Here is a 23,419-nt window from a genome sequence, read left to right on the forward strand (position 1 = left end):
ACTTTATTATCACATTAACAACTAATACTTCGTACAACTATACATCGGTTACAAACATCAAATATTCTTAATTTCACACCATTGATAATGCAATATCAATTTGAAGCTAAAAAACAAAGAAAAAAAAGTGCAAAACATTTGCACTTTTGAAGTTTGCTTTCCTTTAAAGCAAGTGGTGGAAAAGAAATATTCATTTCAAATCATTTTTTTTAGTAATAATTAAACCAACTTTTAATTTTGACTAAAACTTACACCTAAAATATAAAAATATGTATGTTATATCTAATATAAAAAAAACAAATAATATATATATATATATACGCACGCAATATTGTGAGATTCCACGTAGATTGGAGAGGGTATGTCAACAAGGATGCTGGACCTTGAAAGAGGTAGATTGTGAGATCGCATTAGAGAAGGGAACGAAGCATTCTTTACAAGGGTATGGAAACTTTTTCCTAAGAAACACGTAATGGACTAAAACAGACAATATCTGTCAGTAGTAGACTTGGACGACTACATATAAACACATTCATTCCAACATATATATTAAAATACGTTAGGTTTGGTTTGAAATAACTTTTTAATTACTTTTATTAATTAAACATTCAAAACGTCATTCGAAACAAACATTTAATTTAGTTTTTCGAGAATGGTTTCTTTATTCCATTACTAAATCATATCTATTCAACCAGATTGTTACAAATGGATACACTTAAATAAAATAATGGTAGGTTCAAGATGAGAGTGAAAAGTGACCCAATACAAAGGGGTGACCACTTTTTGTTATGCTTGAGAATATCCCAATTCCTACCCAAAATGCATATTTACAATTTGAAACTACGAAGCTTAGAATAGGGAGTAGCGTTTCGAAGTTACATTTCGAACGCATTTCGGGGTCGAAAATCAGTTAGCTTCGATCAGACTGACCACGTCTTACTTTGATGGGGGCATACGGGGCGTCGTCGTAACGACCTCTCGGTTCAACTTTAGTAATGTTTGACGATCTTTGATCGTACCGTCGAAGAGTTGACCCTCGGGATTTTCTGCATAACATACATAATAGCAACTCACACAAGCATGGGGCAGTGCCATTGCAATCCTTGTCTGAGGTAATTCAAAATGGAAGTGATTTAGTTCATATGAGCTAAGAAAACAGCTCTCTATTAGAAGCAAGGAAGAAGCACAAACCATTAGATATCCAACTAAGAAGCTTAGCAAGGAAATGGTAGCGGTGAAGCCACGGTGCACGGTAAACGTCCAGCTCGATATAACAATGACACAAATAGAGCCACTACAAACTCCGGTGAGGAAGCATATTGAGCTTGTTATATCCGAGTCGACGATCGGTACCATGTCATTCATCTCGAAAAGTTTCCAAGTGTCTTGTGACGCTCGCACGAAATCTCTTCCATATGAAGCTATCTGATAAGAACAGTTTTGAAACGAATCATTTCGAGTACGAAATCGACGCATTGTTTCGAAACATCCAAGTCTAATGAAAATGGGAAAAAGACACAAGCAATACCTGCACGAAAGCCCAACTATTGCCTCGTCGAAAGATCGAATTCATGACATGAAGACAGCAATGAGCACAAGAAAACATAAACTCGTCTTCCCCCTCGAGCAAATTTAGACCTCGAGCGAGGATTCGAAGAGCTTCAATGGTAGGCACAAAGAGAGAACCAAGAGAAGCACTTCCTAAGTTTCTAGTTAAAGCTCTTTGGAGACAAAATTGAGTATTGCTTTGCATTCCTCTAAGATAATACAGAGATATCACTCTACTAACAGTTATATTAGCAACATTTCTCATCACTTCGGCAGTCCAAGCCAAGCTAAGAACTAAAACGATTATAATCAAAGGGGGAAAATAAAAGTTCAATGCTCCAATGACAGCCAAAATCCATATAGACATCCAAAGAAAGCCAGCCCCGAGCATCCAATACGTCGGTTGATTCAAATCGGGGAATTTTTCGACGGGTTCGAGCGATTTGATGAAAACCTTTGAACAAAAGCCTATTCTCTGTGAAACCCAGCAGGCATATAAACCATTACCAATGGCAAAAACAAGAAAACAGACTCCTACACCTTCTGTGGCAGGCATTTGGAAGCAAACTAGCAGGATTCCAGCTGATAAAGACATAGCAAAAGAACACCATAGAATGAAATGAACCATGAATTTAGGCCATAATCTCACAGCCTTTTGCCAAGCAAATGCAAGACTAATACTCAACAGAGATGCAACCTCAACTTGTGGAAGGAAGTACTGAAGAACCCTTCTCTCTTTTCTCTTTATAGACTCTGATGCATATAACAGGCCATGAATTCCCTTGAAAACAAGGAACCCCACAAGCCCAACAGCCAAGATCAAGTGCAGGACAAACAGGAACAGATATAGTTTATCTGTGTATGCTTTTGAGTTCAGATTAATCACTGCAGGTTGCTGTTTGGCAACAACAAAATAAGGGCAAAAATTCAACACTAATCAAGATCAAAACAATCAAATGTGAGATGGGTTTTACCTGTGGAGTTGAAATTGAGCGAGGAACAGGGGACTGATGGTGTTGGTGGCGGTGGTGGCCGGAAGGGCCACTGGAGGAGGGCTGAGGAGAAGGAGTGGCTACTCTAACGCCGCCGTTGAGTATGATTCTCAAAGGGTTTGTTGGGTTTAATCTATGCAACATTGCGGCGTGCATATCGCCTTGATTATTGGTGTTTTTGATGTCCCTTTCCATCGCTTGCTCTGGTAGAACACCAACTCTTCCCCCTTTTTCTAGATCTTCTGGTAATTTACTCCCATTTTCCTCTCTCTCCTCTTCCTTTCTTCTCTCCATTTCCCTCTCCTCCGCCTAAAAACCACACACACAGCAAAAATTTGAAAACCCCATGAGTTTTAGCGTTCTAAATCAACAAGAAAAACCCACCAAGAAAAGAGGAACAATCAAAGAAAAGAACCCTAAACATGGAAAAAAAATTGAAAATCTCCAACAATACACTATCATCTTACTGGTTGAAAAGTACCCATCGGAGAACGGTGACGGTGGTGGCGGTGGCGGTGGCCGGAGCTGGAATTTAGGGGATTTGTTTTTGTTGTATCTTTTTGATTTTGGTGGGTGGGATGTTCCCAATTTGCCTTTTGGAATTTGCATCAGAATATGAGAATGGGAGTAGCTTCAGAATTATTTTTCAAAGCCCACGAGCTTCGTTGGCGCGTGGAATCACGGACCAATGGGAAGGACTGTCGTCATTGAATGTTCTGACTTGCGTCTTTTAAAAAAAAACTTCCGCACGTGCTGTAACAGATTAAAATTTCTGATTGGAAATGGACGGCTGAGATTGGACGTATGTATTTTTGCCACGTTGCGTTTATTTTTATATTAAAATATTGGTTACGGAATAGTTAATTAATAGCAAAAAAGTTTTGGACTTTATTGAGATTTTTAAAAAAAAATTATTTAATGCATTTAATTTCTCAGTGTTTAATTTTTTTTTTCTTTTTTCTTTAACTTATTTAAAACTCTAACGGCATTGAATCTTGTTTGCCTTTTATCGGATATTTTTTTTTCTTATAAAAAATATTAATTTATATCCATAAATATTTTAATCGACCTTAGTATCATTTGATTTGAACATTGGTAGCTAAGCATGATGAATTAATGTGGAGATGAGGTTTAACGAGCTCAACTACGATCATAGCTCGAGAAAAGCAAGATAAAAAGTTATATAACCTAAGTGAGGTCAAAATGACAAAAACCCGAGTATATTCTCAATCAAAATGAGATGAGACTAATAGGAACAACGAGCCTCCACAATCATATATGATAATGTCCACTTTGATCATATCATACCTAAGATTTTTCTCTTAATTAGCCAATTGACTCTCTTCTCTCAAGCTTTTCTCGAGCACATTGTTGGTCCAATAGAACTCTCATTGGATGTTCATTATGATTCTTCATGTTCGAGGATTCTCTTGACATGGTTAAGTTAAGATAAGGGTATGACTATATAAGTTTTTGTGACTTTACTTTTAATTTTTTTTAAAATATCTAGTACCAATAGAGATAATATTCCTTATTTATATATATAAAAAATTAATTTGTCAACGTCCAAACTTCAACGTAGACCACATATAAGGTAGAAAAAAAGAGAAGATAGGGTTAGTGTCAAAATTGGCCCACCAAAACGGAATCCGGCAAAGTTGAATGATGTGTGTTTGAAAGTGGACCCCACAACGGTCAAAATCTTACAACTTGGATCCACCTCATCTTGTCTTATTGGTTGACGTCATCATCTAAGATTCAAAAAGGTTATATTGTGATGTGGGCAGTCTCACATTAAGCCTCATGCACCCTCTTTATGATTGGTCAGTCCTTATCCTAATTTCCCCTTTTAATTTTTTTAAATTTGTTTCTATTTTTTGTGGCATTTGTTCATAACTTTTCAATCATTGGATTGGGTTTTGATTTGAGTGACATTACAACAACACAATTGGAACCTAATATCAACTAATTTAGTTATAAAATTTGTCTCATTTAACTACTTTATTTATTGATTTATTTTCATTTATTAAATTATCGTCAACGTAAACATAATTCAAATAATTAAAATCATAAAAATATCTTTTAATTATCCCGGCATTCATTTTTTTTTTGTTAAATAACAAATAAATAAAATTTAAATTTAATCTTAGTTGCCCGCTTATTATTGATTTTAAAAAATAAATTAGTCAATATTCACGTGACAATTATTATTATTATTTTTAACCTACTTGTTTAGGAACATCCAAACCAAATATGTATTAAATGAAAAGAAATCAAAAGGAATTCAAACATAAATAAATTATAAAATAAAATAGGCATTTGTTTATTAAGTGTTGTGAAGAACAAATCTACCTAATATCTTAATTATTTATTAGTGAATAGATCAAACCTACTTTATCAGGATTGTTTAGTACTTCCAAACCACATTCATGATCATAATCTATTCTAACCACTTAAATTAATACAAATTGATTAATACTTTAAAAAATAATGCATAGTACAATCAATAATGCATAAAAATGAACAATCATACACTCTTATGCTTCAGTAAAAACACACAACATTCATATATTACCATATATGCCTAAATATTTCGATAATAAAACTCGAAAAATAACCTTGAGGCATTATGTTATACTAACCTTGTTGGATAATCTCTCGAACAAGGGTGTCGTTTTTTTTTTTTTTTTTTTTTTCTCGCTCTACTCTCTCGTTCTTTGAATCCCGGTCCATCTTGCAAAATCGACCCACCTGGGGGGAAAAAAGTTCACAGAAGTTTATCAGAATAGCTAGGAATTTGAAGAGAATGCAAGAAGGGTCATGAAGAAATCTCACATCAATGATCCCAAGAAAGTGTTGCCAGTTCGAACCGCAAAGCAGATTGCACTCAGTGCTAACTTGTGCTTATGCAGCAAAGGCTCTAGCATTCTTTGCTCTATTACTCCCGCAAGTATTTGGTACCTGAATGAACAAGAGAATCATGCTTTTTTAGTATATTCGATATTGGAGGGGTAAAATGGTATTTTCCCTCGAGTTGCGAGTTCGAGAAACTTACGTGGGTGTAATGGTCACTACATAATAGTACATAATTATCCAAGTATTTGAGGTACTTGAAAGTGAAACATCCATTTTCAGATCAATCAAACCTAAACCCACTCTGGCATAGTTTCAGGTAACAACTCAAGCCCACCACTAGCATAACAATCTTAAAACACGTCTATTAGGGAGAGGTTTCCACACCTTTATAAGAAATGTTCCGTTCCCCTCTCCAACTGATTTGGGATCTCACATTCCACCTCCCTTGGGGGCCCAACGTCCTCGCTGGCACACCGCCTAATGTCTGGCTCTAATACCATTTGTAATAGTCCAAGCCCAACGCTAGCAGATATTACTCTTTGGGGCTTTCCCTTCCGAGCTTCCCCTCAAGTTTTTAAAACGCATCTACTAGAGAGAGGTTTTCACGCCTGTATGAGAAATGTTTCGTTCCTCTCTCCAACCCATGTGGGATCTCACAATCTACCTCCCTTGGGGGCCAGCGTCCTCACTAACAATTGCCCGGTGTCTAGTTTTGGTACCATTTGTAACAGCTCAAGCCCACCGCTTCGGGCTTTCCCTCAAGGTTTTAAAACGTGCCTACTAGAAAAAGGTTTTAACACTCTTATAAGAAATGTTTCTCTCCCCTCTCTAACTGAGGTGAGATCTCACATTTCATCTAATCCTACTCCCTCTATTTATAACCAATTCCTTGGCTAAAAATTACTATGCTCTAACTACCCTAATAATATTCCTTACTACCCCCAATGACTTTCCTTTTAGGTATCTCCAAACACTACCACGATGGCCACTCCTAAGAGGTGAATTTAGCTCAGCAGAATATACAAGAAATGAAGTGCAATAGCCATGGTGTTAAAAGAAACAAATATCACTCATTGAAGCCAAAAGTGCAGTACCTTAGGTTGCTAGAAACCGACATGTAAGTTCCATAGCCAATACTTGTTGCTAGTACAGGCACATCCTCTGCTTCCATGGCGTATGATTTGTCGAATAACTTTCTTACATTTATCAAGGAGTTCGTTATGCCTGTACCCACCTGAAATACAGAGTCAATGAGGCCTACGTTTCCATCTACGCATCGATAAGTCGAGCAATGTTTTCAATATGAATGGAACACCAAGTAACTTCATTTGATTTCTTGTGAACTAGCTCAGAAGAGTAGAAAAGCAACCGTGAATCTCGATCCTACTATACTATCAGAGACCTATATTGATCTATACACCAAATTATGACAATATTGTGTATGCTTATGAGGCAAAAGAATTGCTTAAACCAAGCCAAAGGCAGACAAAAGTGGGGGAAACAACAGGCTTACCACCGATGCACCACTCCCTACAGCAAATAACTTGGCCCCATTACGCTGCAAATGAACGTATGAAATCACATTNTCCCTACAGCAAATAACTTGGCCCCATTACGCTGCAAATGAACATATGAAATCACATCGAGTAAAAGTAAACATTCAAATAGCTCAATAAATTCAGCTCAAACACACAACACATACCACCACAGCACCAACCCTTTGGAGAAACGAATACGAGGTACCTGCAAAAGCCACCTGCAGAACGAGAATTTCATTTGGGAATTTCANCTGCAAAAGCCACCTGCAGAACGAGAATTTCATTTGGGAATTTCATCGAACACCTAGTGTTCATTGCGATTCTTGGAAACTCAAAAATGCCCATACGAAGAATTGAAATAATAGAAAGTATTGACATGATCCTATTGATATTGAGGCAGGAGAATGGTGTATACAAGTGAAAATTTTGAAAGTTTGTTTGGGATTCAGGGGACAGATACCTGGAAGGCGTTTTCAGGGCAGCCATAGAAGAGCTTGGTGAGAAGTCCAGCACTGATTGCTAGAGGAGGTTTGAGAGAGACGGTGGGAGCTGGAAGCCAAACAAGCATGAAATCTGCCACAATGGCCATGATCTGTTCTTCATTCAAGAAAAAAAANCCTAAATATGAAAATATGCGGAATTCTTATGAAAAAAAAAAACTATATTTTAATATTAAAAATAAAAATATATTGAAATATATATCGGAAAAGTTCTCTAATATATTTTTTAATAAAAAAAATTACTTTTTAACATTAAAAAAAAAAGAAAAAAAGTAATTAAAAGGTTGGAAGGTTAAAATGAGGGCACATACCACGTCAGCACAAACAAAATCCAGCTCCTTGCTAAAGTTTTCCTTGCGTTTCTCCAGCTCTGCAGCAGTCTTCACAAAACACAGCCATATTAGTTTTGACATATCACAATTTTAAATTTTAAATTTTATGAATTGAAAGTGAAATTTTTTAATCCTAATTTTAGGGGTCTTCGTACAATTCCATAACCCGACTCAAATTAGGTTGGATTGGGTTGAACTTTTGGATATTCAAAAATTTATGTGGATATTTTTTACCAGACTAATTCGACCCATTTAAAGATAGGGTTACAACCCAACTAACCGTACCTTCCTTTTAAAATTTATTATAAAAATTAAAAATATTTGACGTATGTACATGACATTAGTGAAACTTTATGACTTTTGAATATTTGATGTTCGAGTTTATGAAATTTTAGTTATTCGTGTTAGAATGATAATTAGAATTTTTAATAATAATAATAATAATAATAATAAAACTCCAACAACTCAACTAAACTTAACATCAGGGTTGAGTTTGATTGGGTTGTAAACTCTATTCAAGTTGTTTGGGTCATCAAAACCCAATTAACTCAAAATTTCGAGTTGATTGAAAAAAATTCACCCAACCCAATTCAATCGAGCTCAACCTAACTAATCCGAAAATTTGATTTGGTAAAAAACATAATAACAAAATTAAAAAAAATTAAAAAATTAAAAAAAATCCCAACCCAATTTATGTTCTAGTTGAGAATTAAATTTGAATGAATTATAAAATTAAAATGAAATCCATGCTTATAATTAGCCACAAAAACACACACACATATATATATATATATATATATATATATATAATTAAATTACAATTTATTAACTTTCAAATTTATATTTGATTGGTGCTAAAATTTTTAAAAATATTTTAACTTTTCATTTTCTATCTAATAGACATTAATAAAAAAAAAAAAAAAAAAAAAATTAATTCATCAGTGTATATGTAATTAAATTTTTTTGAAAGATATTGAATAAATCAATGACGTAATTGAAATTTTGGTCTTAAAATGGATTAGATAATTTTTAAATAAGTTTATTAAACATAAAATTAAAAATAAAAAAATTATTAAAAATATTTTTAAATTTAGAGATCCAATAATACAAACTAAATAAATCACATCTTTCATTATCACATTAAATAACTCAATTCTAGACAATTTATAATTATTTTTCAATCATCAAACATCTGTTTGTTTTGAAATGACATAACTTCGAGATTAAAATAATATTTTTCTCTCGAATTAAATTAGATAAATTAAATATTAAAAAAAAAAAGTGCAAAATTGAAAGAAATGTGGATGAAATTTGTAATTTAATTTTTTTAATAAATATGATAATTAAGATAGAAAATATGAGTGGACGGGCATTTGAAAAAGAGGAGAAAAAGACCTTTGTGAAAATTCCAACGCCACATTCCATGGCCATCTTAGCCAAGAACAAGTCGTCCGCCAGAAGCCGTTCTTTAAATCCGCCGAACTGCATCAACCACCGCAACACCGCCGATTTCTCCATCTCCAAGAATCTCTCCACGATCACCGCCGGTACTCTCCCCGCCGCAATCGCCGCCGCCAGATCCTTCGGCAAACTCTCTGTCGACCTCCCGGCCTCCGCTAGCACCGCAATCGCCTCCGCTCTGTTCTTCTCCCGATCCTCCTCCTCGCCGCCTTCGTGTCCGTCGCCGCCTCCACCACCGCCGCCGCCGCCTCCGTCATGTCCTCCGGGTGGAATTCCACCGGATGAAGCGAATGCGACGGAGATTCCGAGGCTTCGGCGACGGCGGGGAGAGTGGAAGCGGAGAGATGGAGCAGTGCAGGTTCGGCAGGTGAGAATGTAAGTAAAATTCAGCGGAGGTGAACGGCGGAGAAACGGCGACGGTGTGGAGAGATTAGTGAAATTTCGGATCGCCATTTCTTCGCCGGAAGAATCTTCACAGAGAGAGAGAGAGAGAGAGAGAGAGATTGGGATATGAAAAGGCTCTCTGTTTGTTGTGGCTGAGAAAGTGCTGAAATAAACAGAGAGATTGAAACTCACTCATAAGTTCAATTCTTTCATACATTTCCATAATTAAATAATAAAAATTCCAATCCTTACATTTTTTTATTATTTAATTTTTTTTTTTAAATTTATTCCATTACTTTTCAATTATTAAATATCTTTACCATTATTAATTATATATTTATTTAATATGGATAAAAATTGACGTATTCGAACTATTATTTATTCTTTATAGTAAAAATTTAGACGAATGAAATTAACAGATACACGGAGATAAAAGAAGGAAGCAGAGAACGAGAGAGATTTAAGAACAAGCAACTTGGGAGGAGATCATATTGAACTTGAATTTAGGGTCTCGTGCATAAGTGAAGTTGATGGGATTGAAATTGAAAATTGGGCGACCGTTGTTAACCAAACACTCGGTGTCAGAAATAGCTAAGATGGAAAGATCGATGCTTTCAGTGGTTTGAAATCCTCTGCAATCTAATTTCACGTATAACTGAGAACATATACAGTTGTTGCTTATTGTCACCTTCCATTGTATCATTCCATGGATTTGAAAACCAGTCCTCGTTTGATTGATTTGTATGTTGTTCGATTCACATTGGCAATTTCCTGAAACAGTATGAACTCGATTAATTTAAATTTTATGAAAATTATAAAATGGAGTTGAAATTTTATAATTATACCTGTGGAAAGGAGAGAGAGAAAGAGAAGAGGTGTGAGAAACTTGAGGAAGGTGGCCATAGTTCTTGCTTTTGTGCTGGGGATGAAAAAGGATGAAGGGAGTGTTCAATCTAAAGGGGTTTTGTGAATTGTTGAACTAGAAATGGATAATAAATACATAAAAATCTGTTTCGTTCTTAATCTACTTTCCGATCTGAGAGGATTTCGATCGGTATAATTTTAATTAACTACGGCTTTTCTTTCTTTTATGATTGGTCGACGGTTGTATAATTGGTTAGTTTATTTCCTTTTATGACTTTGAACTCAAAACTCGAATAAAGTACGCTCTAGAGCTTTCCCTGAGGCCTATAGATCCCTCGAACAACCTCACCCTAATCGAGGCTCGAACCCTTTTTTTCAAGTTTTCGAACAAACTACACCCTTTGTTCGACACTTGACTAAGTTCAGGGCATGACTCTAATACCATGTTAGGAATCATAGGTCTACACAATGATATGATATCCACTTTGAGCCTAAGGTCTCATGACTTTGCTATAAAGCCTCCCTTGAAGCCTATAGAGCCCTCGAACAGCCTCACCTTAATCGTAGCTCGACTAATTTTTTAGAGTTTTCAAACAAACTACACTTTTTGTTCGACACTTAAGTCACTTTTGACTATATTTTCGAGGTTCACATTTGAGGATTTTATTGATATGGCTAAGTTTAGGGCATGGCTCTGATACCATGTTAGGAATCACGAGTCTACGCAATGGTATGATATCCACTTTGAACCTAATCTCTTATGGCTTTGCTTTGGACCTCACAAAACGCCATGTTCTAATGGAGATAATATTCTTTTTATAAACTCATAATAACTAAAAATGTAATTTATGTTTCTCCTACCATATTATTTATTTTTCTTTAACGGCTTATTAAATTTTAATTCAAACTCTTTTTAACAAATAATTTTAATTCCCTAAAATTGCTGAAAAAAAGAAAAGAAAAAAAAAAGAAAAGCCAAACAGATACCAAATAACAAATCACGACACGACAACATTCCACGTCGTCAACTTCGAGAGACCGTGGCCACACACGTGTCATTCGGACGAGATCATCACCACATGTACACTTGTCTTATCAATGAAAAAATAATTTTTTTTCTTCTAAATTTTAAAGAACATTTATGCTAAATAAACAATAATGCATTAAAAAATAATTAATTGAAAAAAATAAAATAAATTTATCTCAAGAAAAAATGTTTTTATTTTTTTTATTTTTATAATCTTTTTTATCAGTAGAAGAAGAACTTTGCAACCTCACTCTCCATCAATGGCGGCCTGTAATTCCACTTCTCCTTCTTCCCTAATGTTCACTTTCTTCTGTACACCACTAAGATCTCATCTCTTTCAAGGGAATACTCCGATATTCCACCATCAAATCCTTCTCCTCCTGCCATTTTCTTTGCAGTCCTAGGAGATCAGGTGATTGGGTATTGCTTAATTATCCGAGACGAGCGAGGCACCATGTGATCGTCGCTGCTCTCGCCGCCGCCGTCAGTGTCGCCGAGGTGGACGCCGAGGAAAACGAAGGGGTCGTTGCGCCTAAACCTAAGAAGGGAAAAGCCGCGTTGCCCCTTGAAAGAGATAGAGTATGTTCCAAACTCTTGTAATGTTTGATTTCGGTGTGATGATTGGATTGTGGATTGTGGATTGTGGATTGTGGATTGTGTTCTGTTTCATGGTTGTGCTTGGATGGGATTGTTTTCAAGCTTAGAAATGGAGGAATTTATTGTGTGATATGTCAGAGGAGATCTAGGAGATTCTTGGAAATTCAAAAACCGAGGGAAAACAAAAAGGAGTATGACCTCCAAACAGCAATATCTCTGATCCCTTTACTGTTAAGAGAAGTTATAAAGAATGTGCATATCATGAGGTTACTTTATTTGAATGCTCTTATACAGGTAAGTGTAGATATGTTCTAATGATCATTTATGAAAGTCGTTCTTAAAAATAATTCTGAAAATAGTTAGCTTAGTTAGACAAGCCCAAGCCATCTCGATTGCAACCAACAAACTTTCTTGAGTTATCTTCATGTTGAACTTTAATGGAACAATCAAGCTCACCGCTAGCAGATATTTTCCACACCATTGTAAGGAATGTTTCGTTCTCCTCTCTAACCGATGTGGGATCTCACATTTATTTAGGCAATAGAGATTCTACCATAATTTGAAGTTTGCACCGTCTAGTTGAGGTCCATGGATCTAGAATAGGGTAAAGTCCAGTCTTGTGCCACTTCGATCTTGGTCGAACCAAATCGTTGGTTCTTATGCATCTAGATTCCTTTTTTCTTGAGTGGTTAAGGACTTTACTGTTTAGGGTGAAATCCTAAAAAGTTGAAATGAACATACAGGTGAGAAATTTGATGAAGCAAAGAATGCTGGAGCTGATTTGGTTGGTGGGGAGGACTTAATAGAACAGCTAAAAGGAGGATTTATGAACTTCGACCAATTGATTGCTTCACCAGACATGATGCCTAAGGTATTACTCTGACTGCATTGCTTCAATTGTTCTTTCATTTATCTTTTGAGATTTTTATAACTTTCACTTCTCCTAAACAAGCTGCATTACTTTACAAGATGAACTAGCTGGTTAGGATTATATTGATGATCGATCCTGCTTATGTAACGCAGAAAGAAATAACGAGTAAGACACGTAAATACAAACAGGTTTATCAATTCGCTTTTTGGTCATAGATATACTTCCTTGATTTTGTTAATCATGCTTGCCTTCTGGCTGTATCGGTCCATTTTCTGATCATGCTTGCCTTCTGGTCTTGTCTATTTATCGTAAATGCCCCGAGTATTACCAAGAGTAAGACGATATAGTTGATTTCATATTTGAGTCTTCTTTCCGCATTTCAGGTTGCTAGCCTCGGGAAGCTCCTAGGGCCTCGAGGACTCATGCCGAATCCAAAAGACGGTACTGTATCAACCAATTTGCCTCAGGTATCGATGATCGTTTTTCTATACCTGCATTGCATCCAGATTTTATATCTATCCATTGGGCAACCTTGATTTCAGGCAATAGCAGAATTCAAGCAGGGGAAAGTTGAGTACAGAGCAGATAAAACTGGTATAGTTCAATTACCATTTGGAAAACCCGACTTCAGCAAAGAGGACCTTCTTATAAACTTGCTGGCTGCCATAGTATGTTCTTCACTTCTCTCTTTAGCTGTTAGTCTCTAAAGACACATCTCCAACGTTTTCGATAAGTCATTTTCTTCGAACTCTGACAGAAATCAGTAGAAACCGATAAGCCATCAGGTGCAAAAGGTGTATACTGGAAAAGCGCTCACATATGCTCGTCGATGGGGCCTTCAATTCGGTTAAATATAAGGGAGATGTTAGATTTCGAACTTCTCTCGAGCGCTTGACGAATAACAGACCTGTACTGTTCTTATGTTTGTTGAATATCCACTGGAAGATAATGGTGCCCATATGTGAGAAACATTGAAAAGAGGATGATAGAAGAAGCTATGAAGAAGAGTAAGGAGATATCCGATAGTTATTGCCTACACAGAAACAAGCATACTGCATAGTTTTCTCTACCGACTCACTTTGTATTAATGGTGTTAGGTTCTTATGGATCTACCACGCTTTGATTGACCTCTTGCCAAGGGGAAAAAAAAAAGATAAATGTACTCAACTGTATTGACCAGCTGCTGCTCTTTAATTTGGGACATTTTGAAAGTGGTTGGTTCTTGTGGGTTCGTCGCAAAGGAGCGTTTGGTATGCAAATACGTTCTGTTGATTTAACTTTCACAATTTGTGCATATTATGTTTTGATATGTAAATATGTATGACATGTTTTAAAATCTTAAAGGGAAGCCCAAAAGGAGTAGTCCAAAGAGGATAATATCTACTAGCGGTGGGCTTAAACTGTTACAAATAGTATTAGAGTCAGACAATGAGCAATGTGCTAACGATGATGTTAGACTTCAAAAGGGTAAATTGTGAGATCCCATATTGGTTGGAGAGGAGAACGAAACACTTCTTAAAAGGGTGTGAAAATCTCTCTTCAGTAGACACGTTTTAAAACCTGGTGGAAAAGCCCGGATAAGAAAACTTAAAAAAGATAATATCTGGTAGTTTCGAGCCTATGGAACTTTCTTGCACTTCAAGCTTCTCCAAGCAATTTTACTCTCAAACAGCATATGATAGAAAACAATTTAATAGAAATGTAGTTTGAAGATGTGATTCATATTTGTTGATAATTCTAAATCGATATTGCCTTTTGCATTTACTTTCAGGGAGTTCATTAAGAAAAGGGGAAAAAACCCCTTTGGTTGTTGAATTCCTTGAAGGATTGATCTTGATGCTAAATCTATCTACTTGGCCGATTATTCTTCACACCCTTTTCTCGAAGGATGTGAATGCTTCAATAGCATCCGCACACATTGACATCCAACCTTTTGATCCTTTTATCCATTCGCGACAAGAACAAATATCTGAATCCCAAGTGCTAAAAAAGCCCAAACTTCTTAAAAGCCTTTCCCATTCCTGCTTCTTTCCCTTCTCTGCTTATGGCCACTACCAGTAGCTTATGTTCATTACCGGCTCAATCCCCAACCCTCCCATCCATTTCTCTCTCATCACTTCCATCGCTCAAAACCCATCTTCCCCAACAACCCCATTTCACCATTTCCCCTTTCTCCACCAAATTAGCACCCAACTTCATCAACAATGATACACTAACCCACCCACCGCCGTCGGAGGCGGCGGCGGTTCTGGCGGTAGAAGCGGCAAGAGAACATGTTCTGGTGGAAGCCGGATGGCTTTCTAAGGATTGGAGATGCAAAAACCTTGAGAAAATGGAGCAGAGCTGTGGGGGTGATGGGAATGTAGCTTGGAAAAAGAGGAGAAGGAAAAGGAGGAAAGAAGTGGGGGAGACAGCCGAGGAAAATTGGGTTGCTTTGTCCAATGGCCCCTTGAGACCTGGACATTTGAGCTCAAAAGAAGAAGCAGAGCTTTGTCTGTGTCTAAAGGTGAGTCTTAGAAAAAATTTAATAAGTTGTTCTTTAATGCTTGTCTATGCCACCGTTTACTTCTCTTGAGAGCTTTCTCGAGGGGAATACATATAATTTGTATATAAAAGACTGCAGAACTCTCTTCTTTTCCTTTATGAAGTGTTTTTAAGGTATCATAGTAGAATTTAGTTTGTTGCATTAGTATCCTTTAAATCATGTAGAAGTGTCTGCCATGTTCATATGTTAAAGAAAGCTTCTGCATATTATAAACTCTTCACAGGAGGCAGCACAGATTGAAAAGATAAAAACTAGAATCATGGAGACTCAAGATCATGAACCTACAAATAAGCAATTGGCCATTGCCATGGGCACCAAATTAGGGTATATAGATAGGGTTCTCTGGAGGGCAAGAGAATCGAGAGATCGACTCATTCGATGCTATAGCAAACTAGTCATTTCGATTGCGGCTCCATATCAGGGCAAAGGGATTAGCCTGCAAGACCTCACTCAGGTAGGTTAATGCACATATTACTCTCTTTTGGATTATTGTTTTCTGTAGTATGCTGAAAGGTTTTATTTGTTTTTTGTAGGAAGGGAACATTGGTCTTCTTAAAGGAGCTGAAAGATTTGAACCAAATAGAGGACATAAGTTATCAACTTATGCTTATTGGTGGATAAGACAAACTATCATTCAAGCGTTGGATAAAAAGTCGAGGCTTGTTCGACTGCCGGTAAGATACTGCCTCAATTCTCATTTGTCACATTTTGATTGTCATGTAGAACAAGTTTCAAATCGTCCTTAGTTTTTTATGCAGATTTTGCATTTGTAGTTATGACACTTCTGAATACATTGAACATAAGAACATAATTTGTGTCCTGTTTACCTTTCTTTTATTCATTTATAGGGTCCTGGTCGGTCACTTTTCTGGGCTGGGATCGATAAGTGGAAGTCATAGAAAAGAGATCTTTCTTTTTGTATCTCAGATCAAGAGGAAGGGTAGCTTCTTAAGCCGACCTATATATATTTATATACATAAAAGGATTCGCTGTCTTTTAACCATATGTTCTTCGAAAAGGCGCTACTTAGCCCTACACTAGTAGAAGTCAGCTGCAGAGTTAGCCTACTAGAAAGCGCTCGTCCTAGATTCTATGTTTATCAGTAGGCTTCTATGATAATTTTTTTTTTTTGTCGTTACCCATTCGGTCTTATTTTACTTGATTGGAGGCCCTTTTTGTGGGTTTCCTCCTTTTATGGGCTCTCTTTTTGTATGCCCTTGTGTTCTTTCATTTTTTTTTTCAATAGAAACTTGGTTGTTTGTCAAACTAAGTTGGATTTATGATGAGAATCATATCGAAACAATAAGAACAAGATGTTCCAAGGCGATAAGGAAGAGCCTTTTTGTTATATCACCTTTTTTCACAAAAAATGGGAAGGTAATTTCTACAAAGTTTTGTTAGCTTAGGATTTGAAGTATGGGAAGGTGAGCGGGTAATAATTGAATGCTTGGTTAGCTCGCTGTGTGCAGGGTCACATGGGTCAGATGGTAGCAAGAATAGCAGAAGCAAATAATCATCTTGGCATAAAGTTATCACGAGTACCCACCCACAAGGAAGTCGCTAAGTATCTGAAAGTTCCCGTTTCGACTGTAAGACTGGTTACAGAAAGGAGTAAGCGCCCGATTTCAATCAATCAACCGGTAAACGACCGAGGTTGCTTAACCCTGCAGGTAACCTTTTTACTTAAGTCAAGCTTAGTCTTTTACTGAAGGAATACTTACGTTTTTGTTTTTCTTCATATCTGCTGCTACAATGACATTGAATTGAAGTTTCAATCTTTCATGAAGGATGAGAGCCTTGTTTGCAACTGGCTCTTGATCTTTAGGAACTTTGATTTAGGCTCTCTTCCATTTGTTCATAAAACTAGTAATTGAATACATTTCCCTCATCCTCATCTATGACGAAATAATGTTAAGTTCCTTTTCTTGATTAATATCTCGAAAGGAGAGGATGAACTTCCAAAAGGATTGTGTAACGTATCGCCGTTTTGGCTCGTTACATATCGTTGTTAGCCTCACGGTTTTAAAACGCGTCTGTTAGGGAGAGATTTTCACACCCCTTATAAGGAATGCTTTGTTTTTCCTCTTCAACCGATATGGAATCTCACAATCCACCCCCCTTGAGGCCCAGCGTCCTCGCTGGCAAACCGCCTGGTACCTGGCTCTAATACCATTTGTAACAGCCCAAACCCACCGCTAGCAAATACTGTCCGCTTTGGCCTGTTACGTATCGTCGTCAGCCTCACGGTTTTAAAACGCGTCTGTTAAGGAGAGGTTTCCACACCCTTATAAGGAATGCTTTGTTCCCTTTTCTAATCATTGTGGGATCTCACGGATTGCATATCAATAAGTCATATTTTCAATTAGATTGCTACACTTTGGGGTTTGCTTATATATATATGTGCGCGTGGCTAGTGCCTGAGCCATCTTATTCGATCTCAACTAATTTTATCGGACAACTACCTCACTCTGCAATATTTGGTATCTGACACATAATTGGATATTCAATCCTAGGTTGATATCCACCTAGCAGCGAACGTCTATGGTTATGTTTTTTTTTTTCTCGCAACTACGATGAAATGTTGAAATACTATATTCTTTATGTTGTGCAGGAGATCATGCCAGGGCCAGACAATTTGACTCCAGAGAATATGGTAATAAGAAAACTGATGAAGCAAGAACTGAAGAAGCTTCTTAATACTCTAAGCAAAAGAGAAGCACACATATTGACCTTGTACTTTGGCCTCAATGGACAGATTCCTCAGTCGTTTGAGGAGATAGGAAAGTCGTTGAATCTTTCTCGAGAGACGATTCGACAAACCAATATTGCCACATTGGCGAAACTAAAGAAGTCTAACATTCTAGACTATCTTAAAGATTATCTAGTGTAGATATTTCAAGCTATGAGGAAAAGTTACAAGCAAAGATTTATGAACTATTGAAGGATTTGCAGAGTATTATTTGTATGCATCCAGGTTTAATTCTCTGTAGTACATCAAAAGGAGCTATCCAAACGCTTGCAAATGAGTTGAAACAGGTTTGGTCGATGTACATAGAACGGTCGAAGAACCGATCTTTTGTTTGAATAATCAAGTGCTGGTGTATGTAATAAATAAGAAACCGAGTCGATTGATGTTTAGATGATGTATTCTTGTTGTTTTATAAAATTAAGTGCTGGTGTATGTTGACATGAAGTTTATGATACCACTGAAAGCTGATTGTAGAGACTAAAATAGTGAGAATATCATGAACTCTATTAGAAATTATAAACTCATTGTTCATTTACAATCAATTTTTGTTAAAAAGGTTAAATGAGATGTCGTCTAGCACGTTGGTCTCGTGCTATAGAAAGCTACGTGCAATCTAGCGACTATCTAATTTGATCTAAACTCAAGATTATAGTCTTTCGAAGTTTGAATTTAGATCATTTCGATCTTTTGAGGACATTGAAAGTTAAAATTCTTTAATTTTTTGGGTAGTATATAAGTATGGTTGTAAGGAATGTGAGTGATCGTGTCATAGATCACATAGTGCATGTATGCAATCTCATAGTGTGCATATGTGATCGCACAGGCATGCATATGCGATCATATGATGGTTTATGTGATCATGCATTGTGTCACGATTGTACATTTTGAACCATGAAGTGTCATGGTGACAAGTCTCAAGGGGAATTCAAGCTTCATTTCTATTTTTTTGCTTAACTTTACCGCCTCATTGAACCTTAGGCAAGATTCTTCTTTGTCAACCGAACACAACTCACATGGAAACTAAATTTGTTTGGCCACACATATTGCTCATGTGTGCATGTTCTATCATTGCAACTTTAGTTGACTTACCACTACTCTAAGGCCAAGTCATTCGACTTGATCTTGCCTCTGCTTTAGGCCAAAAACCGCAATGTCACATCCCATCTCATCATCGTGATTTCCAAGAACATGGTCCATGCATCGTGATACCATCCCAAGTCCTGAAACGCCATGGACCCTTGCCGCTCACTCGGGCATGCTTACTGTGAATCGACCATCCATTTGGGTACGATTGAGGCATGAAATATCTCCTGTCCATGCTGAGTCATTTACGAATATTGTATCAGAGAGTGGCCCCATATACCAACCTTTGATCCATGAATTGAGGCCCAATGTCGAAACACTGGTGTCGTCTGACACTGTTCTCGAAAAAATCATTTCAAAGGAAGACCATTGAGACATCTTCCACACCATGACACTCCTATGTGTCATGAGGTGCTCACTTAGGCTACCAGGCTTGGTAGAGACCTGACATCATGTCTCCCTCTATAATAAATTTTGAGGCATATTTGATATGGCTGAACGGTTATATGGCCTCGTGGAGCATCCGTGGGTGTCCGATTGATACCAAATTTGGCGAGTTTTCACCTTCCACATAAAGAGGCTTAACTCCAAAGCCACAAGCCGAAACTTAAACTTTTGAGGTTATAGCCAGGGGCCCTACCCAACTTACTGTCTTCATAGTATTATTGTGGCACTGTGTGTGAATTTTTTTTAGGTCTTATCTCCCTCGGTGCAACTTCGTTTTAGCAAACCCATCCCTCATTTTCATATATTTTTTTATTTTCATATATTTTTTTTTTTTTTGTGTTCTTTACAACCACACTTATAAATTAAGCAAACATTTAAAAAATAAACGACTTTCAATGCCCTAAAAACTAAAATCATCTAAATTTAAACTATGATATGCCATAACTCCTAACTTAGTTGATCAACCTTTTTTAACCAAAAAGAAATGATTGTAATGATTATATAAATAAAATGAGAAGAATGCTTAAGATTGCTCATCGATGCTCAAGCCATGGTGAGATGAGAGTGGAGATGATATCCTTATCTCTCTTCTTTCTCTAATGTTTTGGTTTATATCATAATCAATTGATGGAAAGGAGGAAACAAAGTCATGAATGGAAGTGGAGATTAAATGATATACATTTTTGCAATTATCCCTCGAGGAAACTGCAAGATTTAGGAGAGGAAACAATGCATTCAGCTCTTTCACAGACATAACAGGTAACAAGAACATCATAAACCAAACAAATATAGGCTTCATTTGGTAAATTGTAAAGCTCCATCGCATTTATACAGTTTCAGAAGGCCATCCTACGTTCTTCCTTGGTATTATACTACTTTGTGTTCCTGTTCTGGCCTGTGTAGGTTATGGAGGATGTATAAAGAAGCAGATGACAGGAAGATGCAGACCGAATAACTCAGTAGATCGAGACCGGTTGCTATCGTCACCATCTTGCTTCTCTCGAACATTTTCACTAAGAGAATCATGACGATAACATGTCCGACCTTTGTTTTCAGCTCATCAAGAGAGCTAATTTTCATCCATTTTGGCCTCTCCTGCAACCAATGACACCAAAATCACAAATGCCGTCCATGAGGGAACAACAAATTCAAAAAAGTAAAAGCTCATATTCCATTCTCTGTTCCAGAAGTTTCAGGACAGCATAAACAAACACTAAGATTTCCATGCTCGCTGAATAATGTCCAGACAATAATCTCCATAGAATATCAAAGATTTTCTCAAGTATACAGCATTCAGCACTGTTGGAATCTTAGATTTTCTTCAGGGGAGTTCAAGTTTCAGCATACAACCATTCTATTCTGAGTTTTGTCAATTTCCATCAAATGACATGAATAAATAAATATACGTTAAACTATACTCAAGCTTTTGGATCTAGCGGTGATTCTTTTTTCCAGTAAAGGTGTGAGATCCTACATTGGGCTGGAGAGGAGAACGAAACATTCCTTATAAGGGTGCGAAAACCTCTCTATAGTAGACGCGTCTTAAAACCATGAGGCTGACGGCAATACGTAAAGGGCCAAAATGAACAATATCTATTAGCGATGGGCTTGAGCTGTTACAAATGGTATCAGAGTCAAGCAACGGGCGGTATGCCAGCGAGGACACTGGGCCCTCAAGGGGGTGGATTGTGAGATCCCACATCGGTTGGAGAGGAAAACGAAACATTCCTTATAAGAGTGTGGAAATCTCTTTATAGTAGACGCGTTTTAAAACCGTGAGGTTGACGGCGATACATAATGAGCCAAAGCAGACAATATCTATTAGTGGTGGGGTCTAAGTTATTTAACATGATATCATACCATAAGGTTGAAGTTCAACCCTGACAACGTTATTTTCTCCTTAATAAATACTAGTATTTCATGTGTTACGACTTTGTGAATCAAACTAATATCTACACCCAAACTAAAAGAAAGAATAAAAGTATCCTAACCTATCAACTTAGTCATTTACCTTCAAGGCAAACATTCCAAACAGTGAGGATCCTTTCAGGGCACGATCAACAGGAGGAAGTTCATCAGGAGACACATTACTGATAAACAATCCATATAGTCCCATCCCAAAGATTAACATGACGGTTCCAGCAAGATATACATCTGCATGAGGTAGCAATTCATTATCGTTTTCATGCTTTGAAGTGCAATTAGCAGCTATACTTCCAGCACAAAAAAAGAGATACAGTAGTGAATATAGGAGAGGATCCTACCAATAGCTTCAACAAGTCGCAGAACCATTTGTCCGGTGTGAATCCCTTTGACACAGCTTGACCAGTAAACTTTATATGCATCACAAATATAAACGCAACCCTTCAGACAAGCTAAGACTAGTCAAACTACACGAACAATTGATGTATCATACAAAAGAAAATTTTATCTGCGTCCTAAGAGCTGGAGAAAGTACATTGAGAAAGCACAAGAATGAACCCGCCAGTGAACCCCCAACAGCAAGCAGCGCCAAGAAACGGAAGTCAAAAATAACCTGCTTAACATCAGATGAGACAGAATAAATCTTATTCGATCCAATTGACTAAGCTTAATTTAAGCATACTTGAACCATAGGAACTAAAAGAGACAGAATGAATCATTCAAATATTTATGTGTTCCATGGCCAAACTCTCAAGAAACAGCATCAGTATACAAGTTCAGTTCCAAAGCGTTTACGGATTAAATTCACAGCCAGCACAAACTTTCAGCTTCAACAGGAGTAGATCATGAAAACCGAATTGAAAAGTAAAAAAAAAAAAAAAAAAAAATTACCCTCTCAATTGAGGACTCAGTGGATTGCATAAACCCTAGAATCGGGTGAAGAGCAGCACCGCCAGCGCTAGGGTTAGCAAACGCGTAGCTGAAATTCGAATCCGCGGCTCTGGAGGGTTCAACGAAGGGAGATGAAGTTCCATTGGAGTTATCGGTGGGCGAAGAAGGTTTGGCAGATTGGGATCCGGAAGAAGAGGAGCTCAAAGAAGCAAAAGAATAGGAAAAGCGAGGAGCAGGCGTGGGTGGACGTTGAGGGCGGTGGAAGCCAAAGGAGACAGCCAAAGGAAGCGGGGAGATTGCTGAAAGCGCCATTGGAGAGATGGAGAAAGAGAAATGGGGGCAAAGATATTTATTTGGTGGAAAATGGAGATATTTTGATTCATCTTCTTCTTCTCCATAGAGATCTTGAAGGTTGAAATCGCCATTTTTGTCCTTTCTAACGCTCTGTCTGAACCTAACCTCTCCGACTGAAGTGGTTTTACCGCCAAAATTAGTGTCCCCACTCCACATTATCCTCTTCTCTGTCTCTTAATTGGATTATTTATTTATTTTATTTTAATTACATGCTTAATATTTGTTATTAATTTATATAATTTATTTATTTATTATTATTTCAGGTTGTCTTATTTAAATTGTTAAATATATTATATTATTATTATTATTATTATTCTAGTTTTGTATTTTTGTATTTTTAGTGGTTTTAGTAAAGTTTTTATAAAAATTCAATACAGTATAGGAACTTTTAATAAAACTCAATAGTTTCATATTCTTCCATTTGCAACGTTTGATTTTATTTTGGTTGAAATACTAT

General features: G+C 36.9%; 5 protein-coding genes across 5 annotated transcripts; 2 read left to right on the top strand and 3 right to left on the bottom strand.

The window, feature by feature from the left end:
- Positions 1-642: 642 nt before the first annotated feature.
- On the bottom strand, positions 643-3,159 carry LOC111791330 (CTL-like protein DDB_G0274487). The gene is made up of 5 exons (XM_023672621.1): positions 3,008-3,159; positions 2,523-2,849; positions 1,529-2,443; positions 1,192-1,425; positions 643-1,107 (listed from the first exon to the last, which is right to left on the bottom strand). Exons 1-5 carry the CDS (start codon positions 3,023-3,025, stop codon positions 937-939), a joined length of 1,665 nt encoding a protein of 554 aa, XP_023528389.1. The 5' UTR covers positions 3,026-3,159; the 3' UTR covers positions 643-936.
- A 1,876-nt stretch (positions 3,160-5,035) lies between these two features.
- On the bottom strand, positions 5,036-9,799 carry LOC111789983 (protein RETICULATA-RELATED 4, chloroplastic-like). Its single transcript, XM_023670728.1, has 8 exons — positions 9,162-9,799; positions 7,746-7,814; positions 7,395-7,526; positions 7,099-7,152; positions 6,910-6,954; positions 6,491-6,630; positions 5,376-5,501; positions 5,036-5,291 (listed from the first exon to the last, which is right to left on the bottom strand). The coding sequence occupies exons 1-8, from the start codon at positions 9,678-9,680 to the stop codon at positions 5,243-5,245; spliced, it is 1,134 nt and encodes a 377-aa protein (XP_023526496.1). The 5' UTR covers positions 9,681-9,799; the 3' UTR covers positions 5,036-5,242.
- A 1,963-nt stretch (positions 9,800-11,762) lies between these two features.
- LOC111791883 (50S ribosomal protein L1, chloroplastic-like) lies at positions 11,763-14,253 on the top strand. Its single transcript, XM_023673385.1, has 7 exons — positions 11,763-11,800; positions 11,901-12,081; positions 12,202-12,393; positions 12,830-12,970; positions 13,354-13,437; positions 13,513-13,638; positions 13,728-14,253. The coding sequence occupies exons 1-7, from the start codon at positions 11,763-11,765 to the stop codon at positions 13,863-13,865; spliced, it is 900 nt and encodes a 299-aa protein (XP_023529153.1). The 3' UTR covers positions 13,866-14,253.
- A 619-nt stretch (positions 14,254-14,872) lies between these two features.
- On the top strand, positions 14,873-18,708 carry LOC111791219 (RNA polymerase sigma factor sigD, chloroplastic). The gene is made up of 5 exons (XM_023672480.1): positions 14,873-15,476; positions 15,739-15,969; positions 16,049-16,189; positions 16,985-17,185; positions 18,127-18,708. Exons 1-5 carry the CDS (start codon positions 15,015-15,017, stop codon positions 18,403-18,405), a joined length of 1,314 nt encoding a protein of 437 aa, XP_023528248.1. The 5' UTR covers positions 14,873-15,014; the 3' UTR covers positions 18,406-18,708.
- Positions 18,709-20,424: 1,716 nt separating this feature from the next.
- On the bottom strand, positions 20,425-23,076 carry LOC111790025. The gene is made up of 5 exons (XM_023670787.1): positions 22,609-23,076; positions 22,253-22,330; positions 22,059-22,158; positions 21,806-21,948; positions 20,425-20,889 (listed from the first exon to the last, which is right to left on the bottom strand). The coding sequence occupies exons 1-5, from the start codon at positions 22,918-22,920 to the stop codon at positions 20,662-20,664; spliced, it is 861 nt and encodes a 286-aa protein (XP_023526555.1). The 5' UTR covers positions 22,921-23,076; the 3' UTR covers positions 20,425-20,661.
- Positions 23,077-23,419: the final 343 nt, after the last annotated feature.

This window comes from Cucurbita pepo, chromosome LG03 (assembly GCF_002806865.2).
Source record: "Cucurbita pepo subsp. pepo cultivar mu-cu-16 chromosome LG03, ASM280686v2, whole genome shotgun sequence".
In the NCBI taxonomy this organism is placed as follows: domain Eukaryota; kingdom Viridiplantae; phylum Streptophyta; class Magnoliopsida; order Cucurbitales; family Cucurbitaceae; genus Cucurbita; species Cucurbita pepo.

Coding starts and splice junctions, on each gene's coding strand:
- LOC111791330 (XM_023672621.1), bottom strand. Junction 2,444..2,522: donor GCTCAATTTCAACTCCACAG/GTAAAACCCATC, acceptor GTTGCCAAACAG/CAACCTGCAGTGATTAATCT. Junction 1,108..1,191: donor TCTTAGTTGGATATCTAATG/GTTTGTGCTTCT, acceptor GAATTACCTCAG/ACAAGGATTGCAATGGCACT.
- LOC111789983 (XM_023670728.1), bottom strand. CDS start 9,680: ATGGCGATCCGAAATTTCACTAATCTCTCCACACCGTCGCCGTTTCTC. Junction 6,955..7,098: donor AAAGGGTTGGTGCTGTGGTG/GTATGTGTTGTG, acceptor GTTCATTTGCAG/CGTAATGGGGCCAAGTTATT. Junction 5,502..6,490: donor TCGGTTTCTAGCAACCTAAG/GTACTGCACTTT, acceptor TTGTTCATTCAG/GTACCAAATACTTGCGGGAG.
- LOC111791883 (XM_023673385.1), top strand. CDS start 11,763: ATGGCGGCCTGTAATTCCACTTCTCCTTCTTCCCTAAT. Junction 12,971..13,353: donor CACCAGACATGATGCCTAAG/GTATTACTCTGA, acceptor TCCGCATTTCAG/GTTGCTAGCCTCGGGAAGCT. Junction 13,639..13,727: donor TAAACTTGCTGGCTGCCATA/GTATGTTCTTCA, acceptor GAACTCTGACAG/AAATCAGTAGAAACCGATAA.
- LOC111791219 (XM_023672480.1), top strand. CDS start 15,015: ATGGCCACTACCAGTAGCTTATGTTCATTACCGGCTCAATCCCCAACC. Junction 15,477..15,738: donor AGCTTTGTCTGTGTCTAAAG/GTGAGTCTTAGA, acceptor AACTCTTCACAG/GAGGCAGCACAGATTGAAAA. Junction 16,190..16,984: donor CGAGGCTTGTTCGACTGCCG/GTAAGATACTGC, acceptor CGCTGTGTGCAG/GGTCACATGGGTCAGATGGT.
- LOC111790025 (XM_023670787.1), bottom strand. CDS start 22,920: ATGGCGCTTTCAGCAATCTCCCCGCTTCCTTTGGCTGTCTCCTTTGGC. Junction 22,159..22,252: donor CATTCTTGTGCTTTCTCAAT/GTACTTTCTCCA, acceptor GCTTGTCTGAAG/GGTTGCGTTTATATTTGTGA. Junction 21,949..22,058: donor GCGACTTGTTGAAGCTATTG/GTAGGATCCTCT, acceptor TACCTCATGCAG/ATGTATATCTTGCTGGAACC.